Source organism: Salpingoeca rosetta (genome assembly GCF_000188695.1).
Source record: "Salpingoeca rosetta unplaced genomic scaffold supercont1.2, whole genome shotgun sequence".
Classification (NCBI taxonomy): Eukaryota; class Choanoflagellata; order Craspedida; family Salpingoecidae; genus Salpingoeca; species Salpingoeca rosetta.
Window position 1 is genome coordinate 1,985,741 of NW_004754932.1, and position 7,976 is coordinate 1,993,716.

The window sequence follows — 7,976 nt, forward strand, 5'->3', positions numbered from 1 at the left end:
CACGTTTCGCTTGCCAACCCACACACACATACACAAAGACAAAGACTCCCATAAACACCCACCTCCACCCACAAGCAAAGCCACACGATATACAAAGACACACGCAAGACACGACAATCTCTTCACCTCATCCCATCAACCTTGATCGCCTCCAAGAGCCCGTGTTGGCGTGTTTCGATCACACACGCACGCACAAAAACACAGGCGGGCCTGATTGCTTGTGACGCCGACCTTGCGGTGCCAACCAACTCAAACGCGTTGTCGATAATTATCCCCCTCTTCTCATTGACACTTATCCTCAGTGGTGGCAGATCGTTGTCATCGATTGACGTTCAGTCAGCGTCACGACAGCCACCGCCACCGCGCAACATCAGCACTTTCAGCACCTGAGCCAAGTACCGACACCTTCCATCATCATCACCACCAAGAAAGCAGCCCCAGCGAGGGTCTTTTCATCCCATCTGAAGGTGTAAACGAGCAATCCAGAACAGCAACACCAACCAGCATACAGCACGGGGCACACGCGCCTGCTTGTCCACACACAACAGCAGCACCATGGCTGACCTTGCGTCATCCAAGCCACGCCGGCTGCGTCTCTGCTGCACAATCATCAGCGCCCTCGTTCTGATGATGCTCTTGTGCAACACAAGACCCACATATGCAAATCACCACCACGACGACGACGACGATGACAGCGGCAGTAACGACGGCGTTGAGCTGTGCTACCAAGTTGCCTGGGGCGTTGGCAGCACGTACCGGCGGCACGTCGTTCGCCCTGTCTCTGCTTTTCCCGCACAACACGCCCTGGTCACAGAGCAGTACTGCGGCGGCAAGCAAGAAGGTCAGCCACGCATGCGTGTGAGTGTGTGTGCATGTGTGCATGTGTGTATATGTGTGTGTGTGTGTTCGCGCTTGTTTGCGTGTGTGCCTGTCTCTATCTCTATCTCTCTCTGCCGCTCACATTCCGCTCTCCCACTCCCCCTTCTCTCTTGCTTGCTGCATCGTCTTCTTCAACAATGCGCTCCAACCTGCAGGCGATCCAATTCCACACGATGCCCGATGGAGTGTGTATGGCATTCCATGGGAGGCGTGGTGCAGCCACGTGTCTGGCGGCGAAGCGTTCTACGTAAGCCAGAATCACCCCACCATGAACTGATAACGGCTTCCGTGCAAGTTGAAACAAAGCGCACGAGGCACTTGCCCTTGAACTCTTGACCTATCCCATCCTTCCGTCTCTCACATGCGATTGGCTGCACCCGTCACCCCTTTATTGCCTACTTGCTCCACAGGCGTACAATGCACCTTACAGCGACTCGAGCAACACTGGCTTTGAACAACCTGTGCGTGAGCTCGTGCATGCACGCTTGTGTGTGTGTGTGTGTGTTTATGTTTGTGTGTGTGTGTGTGTGTTTGTTTGTTTGTTTGTGCATGGGCATGTGCTGAACGCGTTGCTGCCAGTGCGTGCTTGTGTTTGTGCACGCAAACACTTTCGGCACTCATTCGTTCGCTCAACATCCTGAAATCCGCCCGCTCACCACCTTAAACAGAACACGGACTTGCTCTACTTTGTTGTGGACGATGCTGGCGAGGTCTCGTTCGTTGTCGTTCACGACAAGGCCGGCGATGGATCTGGCGGCCAAATCAACATCGAACTCGATGCCCCAGGTAACACAGCCATCTGTTTGCTTGCATGCAAGAGAGTGCGCACGAACTTGTGTGCATGAGCCTGAGTGCTTGAACTTGGGTGCTTGGACGTGTGCATGGCAGTACACGCATCGTTGTCCTCGCAGGTGTCTCAAAACACCACTCAACAAACGCTCACGTGAAGGTTTCCTTGCACCCCACGCTGTTGCCTGTGACAGATCTCATTGGCACGGGCGTGGACCTCGTGCTCCGAGATGATCCAGGACGATACAGGGACCGAAGCACCTGCGAGCGATCAACGGTAAGAGGAACATGATCATCTTTTCTGCTCTGCTCTGGCCTGCTTTGATGTGTCTTGTCACAACCCAAACACTGCCGCAGTCGCACGCCGCGACCAACTGCCTTCCCCCAATGGCGCGTATGCTCAACCCTGACTCACACATCCAACCAAACATCATCATGCCTGTCACATCGTCACATCATCACACCAAACGCCACCATCACCTCGTCTCCTGCAGAGCACATCCGATTGCTACACCTTCGATCCAAACACCATGACCGGCTACTTCAACCAAATCTGGGTTAGGGCCTCCAAATGGATGCGTGTCAAGTGTGCTGCTGAAATGGGTGCTTGTTGATTGTATGCTCGCGCACTTCTTCAAAATAACAAGTGCTGTTGAGCAACGACGTACGCTCGCACTCATAGAATCAACCTCACCTGCACACTCCGACTGTTCCATCAACACGAATGCATGCAACACTTCCAGGCGTCGTGCTGCACGGATGGTTTCGTGCTTGGCAAGCTCCCACGCTCCAACTGGCGGTTCAACTTCAAGTATGACGTCGTTGACCACATCTACAACTTCCGCGTCGGCAACTTCAACCCAGACACGTTTGACATGTCCTTCCTGGACTTGGACGCCGCAGAGGTGCTGGCAAACGGCGTGGAGGTCTCCGCCTTCACCTGCAACGACTACTGCAGGGACAAGGTGCTTGATTGCCCCGTCGTGCACATGGAGGCATGCATGCATGCGTGATTTGTTGTTGTTGTTGTTGTTGTTGTTGTTGTTGTTGTGGTGCGTGTGTGTGCTTGTGGATGTGTGCGTGTGTGTTTGTGTGTGTATGCTTATGCGTGCGTGCGTGCGTGCGTGCGTGCGTTTGTGTGTCTGCTGCATATGTGTGTATGTTTTTGCCTAGACTTGTGCACATGTTTCTGCATGGTTCCATGTCCAGGCTTCCACCTGTGTGAGGCCGTTGCTGTGAGGCCGTTGCTCCTTCTTTGCTCACCACACCAACTTGTGTGCACATGATGTTTTGGTTGCGACATGCACAGTCATGTGGAGAATGCTTTCTCGACCCCCAGTGCGGCTGGTGTGACACTTCCGGCTGTCTCGCCCGCTCAGAAGAGGTGCGCGCGCCTGCATGTTGTTGGATGTGTGTGTGTGTGTGTGTGTGTGTGTGTGTGTGTGTGTGTGTGTGTGTGTGTGTGTGTGTGTGAGGATGTACGTGTATGTGAGTAGGCGTTGGTGGCCACATGCTTGTGCTCTCTATGTCATGTATGTACCCCCACCCTTCATTCAACTTCCTTGCTCACACCACCACATACACACACACACAACACACACACACGCATAACTGCAACACAGCCGACGTGCGCAGGCAACTGGCTGGAGGATGCGTGCTGCCCATCGTGCGCCGCCCACACAGACTGCCAGGCCTGCCTCAATGCAGACGGGTGCGGCTGGAGCTTCAGCCTCGGCCGCTGCCTCTCCGGCACAACCGTCCTCGGCCTGTGCGAGGCGTCTGAGTTCTACCAAATCCCATCGCCAGGCAACACCATCTGCCGCGTTCTCCCGGGACCCGTCATCTCACCAAACACACCCGCCACCGTGCCCAGCGCTTACAACAGGTGCGGCACACACACGCGCTAGTTGTGAGCTCGTGTTTACACACACAGGCATGCACATTGCGTATGCTTCGTTTTGATTCAATGCGCCTTCTCGCTTCCACCGTCACACTCACTCACAACATTACACTTGCCCCGTCTCTGCGCACAGCCCAATCCTGGACTGGTGCAGCGGTAACGGCGACTATGTGTGGGGCGTATCCACAACATGCGACTGCCACGAAGGATGGGCAGGCGATGACTGCAGCATCCAGGTGAGAATGCCCGTGTTTCCTCTCCTATACGCACGCACAAACACACACAGTCACTTACCACGTGTCTGCTTGTGTGTTCGACTGCAACCACCACCATGCTCATTTACGCATGTGCTCTCCTGCTGACTTTGTGGCCCATCCCTACACCCCCCACACACCTCACAAACCCACAAACTCACACACTGACAACCTGACATCCCCCCGTCTTCCTTTCTGTAGTGCCCGCGCGACACAAACGGGCAGGTGTGCGGCGGCCACGGCACATGCGACCAGGGCGGGTTCTGCCTGTGCGAGTGCGGCTGGGGCGGTCCTGACGGCGACTGCAGCCAGGAGATCCAGTGCGACTGCGAAGTTGTCAACAACGTCAACACGTGCTTCATCAACGAAGAGGACAACTGCCCCGTGCGCTGCGGCGTTGTGGCCACGGCAACGGACACATGCACGGGTGTGGACGTCGACTTCCACTCCCAGGGCACAGACCGCCGGGTCAACGGCTCCGAGTGCGTGTGTGCCGAAGGTTGGTGGGGCGAGTCCTGCGACAACGCCTGCCCTGGCATCGACCCTGTCACGGGCGAGGGCGAAGTGTGCGATGGCAACGGCGTCTGTGACGTCAACACGGGCCAGTGCACGTGCGCCCCTTGCTTTGCGCCAGACAAGTACGGCAACTGCCAGCCCAAGCGCTGCCCAAGCTGCAACGGCGGTGGCCGCTGCGAGTGCGATGCCGACACGGGCGAGCGCGTGTGCCGGTGCCCCGGCCAGCGCTACGGAACCCTCTGCGAACTCTGCGCCTGCGAGGTAATATTATCAAAACACAGTGCAACCCACCTTGCTTCTCTTGCCCTCTCTCCTGTTTGTTGCTGTGTTTGTGTGAGATGCACATCGACGGTGGTTTGTATCGTGTGGCTCAAAATGCACCTGTACTCACACAACGCGAAACATACACACACGCACAATACTGCAGAACGGCGATTGCAACGCACTGACGGGCCAATGTGACTGCGATGAAGGCTGGAGTGGCGAGTTGTGCACTTTCCAGTGCTCGCGCGAATCCAAGTGCCACGGCCACGGCACATGCGACCAAGACACAGGTACTGCCAGCATCATGCACACACACGCACACAAGCACACTTGCCTTTGGAGTACAGTTGTGTCTGTTGGCGTGTGAGAGGCATGCAGACCTGTTAACCAACACCGCGTCTGTTGAACCAACCTCACATCTTACCATCGTCTTTGCTTCATTCGGTGTACACAGGAAACTGCGTTTGCGACACGGACTACATTGGCTCGGCGTCGCACCAGTGCGAGTTCTACTGCCCGGCATCAAAGTGCAACGGGCACGGCTTCTGTGACGGTGACACGGGCGAGTGCGTGTGCCAAAATGGGTACATTGGAGACTCGTGCCAGGCCGCGTGCGACCTCGACGTGTGCCAGAACGGCGGCACGTGCACGATGGATGAGACAGCGGACCGCGGGTACACATGCGACTGCCCATCGGTAAGAAAGCACCGGAAGAGCGGGAAGGGAAGAATGCATTGTGCCTTCTGCGTGGAATAAGAGCGAATCAAAGCGTTGTTGTGCTGGTGTAAGGGTCACGTGCAACAAGAAAGAACACAATATGTTGTGCCTTCATGATGCTGACTAACAGTGCTTTCCACAACATTCAATATTTCGCAGGGCTTTACCGGGTACACGTGTGACCGTGACATCGACGAGTGCCGGAGCAGCGACAGCAACGGGTGCGACGAGGCGCACGGGGTGTGCAGCAACACGGCCGGGTCGTACCAGTGCAGCTGCGAGAGCGGGTGGCAGCTTGCGTCCAACGGGCGCGACTGCGAGGACGTGAACGAGTGCGCGGATGAGGCGGACAACGAGTGCGACGCGCTTGTTGGCTCGTGCGCGAACACGATTGGGTCGTACACGTGCAGCTGCGATGCCGGGTATGAGCTGGGCAGCGACGGGCACACGTGCGAGGACGTGGACGAGTGCGCGAGCGACGAGGACAACCTGTGCAACACGGACGTTGGGACGTGCACGAACACGGTTGGGTCGTACGAGTGCGGGTGCGGTGCCGGGTACGAGCTTGGCAGCAACGGGTACAGCTGCCTGGACGTGAACGAGTGCAGCGCTGCGGAGCTGAACGAGTGCGACGCGAACGCGGTGTGCACCAACACGGCTGGGTCGTACGCTTGCAGCTGCGCGAGCGGGTACACGGGCGACGGGTTCACGTGCGCTGACCGGGACGAGTGTGCCGGGGACAGCAACCCGTGCGACGAGAACGCGTCGTGCACCAACACGGCGGGCAGCTTCACGTGCCAGTGCCGGTCTGGCTGGCAGGGCGACGGCGCGACGTGCGCTGACGTTGACGAGTGCACGACGGAGGACGCGTCGCTGGCGCACCAGTGCGACGCTGCGCACGGGACGTGCGTGAACACCGCTGGGTCGTACGAGTGCACGTGCGAGAGCGGGTTTGAGCTTGCGTCTGACGGGCTGAGCTGCGTGGACGTTGACGAGTGCGCTGAGAACGGCGGGGTTGGCCCGTGCGACGGCAGCCACGGGGTGTGCAGCAACACGATTGGCTCTTACGAGTGCGGGTGCGACGCCGGGTATGCGCTTGGCGCTGACGCGCACGCGTGCGAGGACGTGAACGAGTGCCGGAGCAGCGACAGCAACGGGTGCGACGAGGCGCACGGGGTGTGCAGCAACACGGCCGGGTCGTACCAGTGCAGCTGCGAGAGCGGGTGGCAGCTTGCGTCCAACGGGCGCGACTGCGAGGACGTGAACGAGTGCGCGGATGAGGCGGACAACGAGTGCGACGCGCTTGTTGGCTCGTGCGCGAACACGATTGGGTCGTACACGTGCAGCTGCGATGCCGGGTATGAGCTGGGCAGCGACGGGCACACGTGCGAGGACGTGGACGAGTGCGCGAGCGACGAGGACAACCTGTGCAACACGGACGTTGGGACGTGCACGAACACGGTTGGGTCGTACGAGTGCGGGTGCGGTGCCGGGTACGAGCTTGGCAGCAACGGGTACAGCTGCCTGGACGTGAACGAGTGCAGCGCTGCGGAGCTGAACGAGTGCGACGCGAACGCGGTGTGCACCAACACGGCTGGGTCGTACGCTTGCAGCTGCGCGAGCGGGTACACGGGCGACGGGTTCACGTGCGCTGACCGGGACGAGTGTGCCGGGGACAGCAACCCGTGCGACGAGAACGCGTCGTGCACCAACACGGCGGGCAGCTTCACGTGCCAGTGCCGGTCTGGCTGGCAGGGCGACGGCGCGACGTGCGCTGACGTTGACGAGTGCACGACGGAGGACGCGTCGCTGGCGCACCAGTGCGACGCTGCGCACGGGACGTGCGTGAACACCGCTGGGTCGTACGAGTGCACGTGCGAGAGCGGGTTTGAGCTTGCGTCTGACGGGCTGAGCTGCGTGGACGTTGACGAGTGCGCTGAGAACGGCGGGGTTGGCCCGTGCGACGGCAGCCACGGGGTGTGCAGCAACACGATTGGCTCTTACGAGTGCGGGTGCGACGCCGGGTATGCGCTTGGCGCTGACGCGCACGCGTGCGAGGACGTGAACGAGTGCCGGAGCAGCGACAGCAACGGGTGCGACGAGGCGCACGGGGTGTGCAGCAACACGGCCGGGTCGTACCAGTGCAGCTGCGAGAGCGGGTGGCAGCTTGCGTCCAACGGGCGCGACTGCGAGGACGTGAACGAGTGCGCGGATGAGGCGGACAACGAGTGCGACGCGCTTGTTGGCTCGTGCGCGAACACGATTGGGTCGTACACGTGCAGCTGCGATGCCGGGTATGAGCTGGGCAGCGACGGGCACACGTGCGAGGACGTGGACGAGTGCGCGAGCGACGAGGACAACCTGTGCAACACGGACGTTGGGACGTGCACGAACACGGTTGGGTCGTACGAGTGCGGGTGCGGTGCCGGGTACGAGCTTGGCAGCAACGGGTACAGCTGCCTGGACGTGAACGAGTGCAGCGCTGCGGAGCTGAACGAGTGCGACGCGAACGCGGTGTGCACCAACACGGCTGGGTCGTACGCTTGCAGCTGCGCGAGCGGGTACACGGGCGACGGGTTCACGTGCGCTGACCGGGACGAGTGTGCCGGGGACAGCAACCCGTGCGACGAGAACGCGTCGTGCACCAACACGGCGGG

The 7,976-nt window shown here is 59.5% G+C and overlaps 1 protein-coding gene across 1 annotated transcript in view; it reads left to right on the top strand.

Annotated features, from left to right (window-relative positions):
• The window catches only part of PTSG_00996 (uncharacterized protein), a gene marked incomplete at its 3' end in the record, with an annotated part of 8,445 nt that overhangs the window by 175 nt on the left and 294 nt on the right, over positions 1–7,976 (top strand). Inside the window, exons 2-14 of the mRNA XM_004998411.1 lie at positions 303–841; positions 1,035–1,126; positions 1,548–1,665; positions 1,863–1,945; positions 2,163–2,225; positions 2,412–2,633; positions 2,978–3,052; positions 3,291–3,553; positions 3,702–3,804; positions 4,024–4,599; positions 4,766–4,892; positions 5,057–5,298; positions 5,479–7,901. Of these exons, the coding sequence (XP_004998468.1) occupies positions 556–841; positions 1,035–1,126; positions 1,548–1,665; positions 1,863–1,945; positions 2,163–2,225; positions 2,412–2,633; positions 2,978–3,052; positions 3,291–3,553; positions 3,702–3,804; positions 4,024–4,599; positions 4,766–4,892; positions 5,057–5,298; positions 5,479–7,901 (4,673 nt within the window). The 5' untranslated portion in view covers positions 303–555. The remainder of the gene's footprint in view (positions 1–302; positions 842–1,034; positions 1,127–1,547; positions 1,666–1,862; positions 1,946–2,162; positions 2,226–2,411; positions 2,634–2,977; positions 3,053–3,290; positions 3,554–3,701; positions 3,805–4,023; positions 4,600–4,765; positions 4,893–5,056; positions 5,299–5,478; positions 7,902–7,976) is intronic.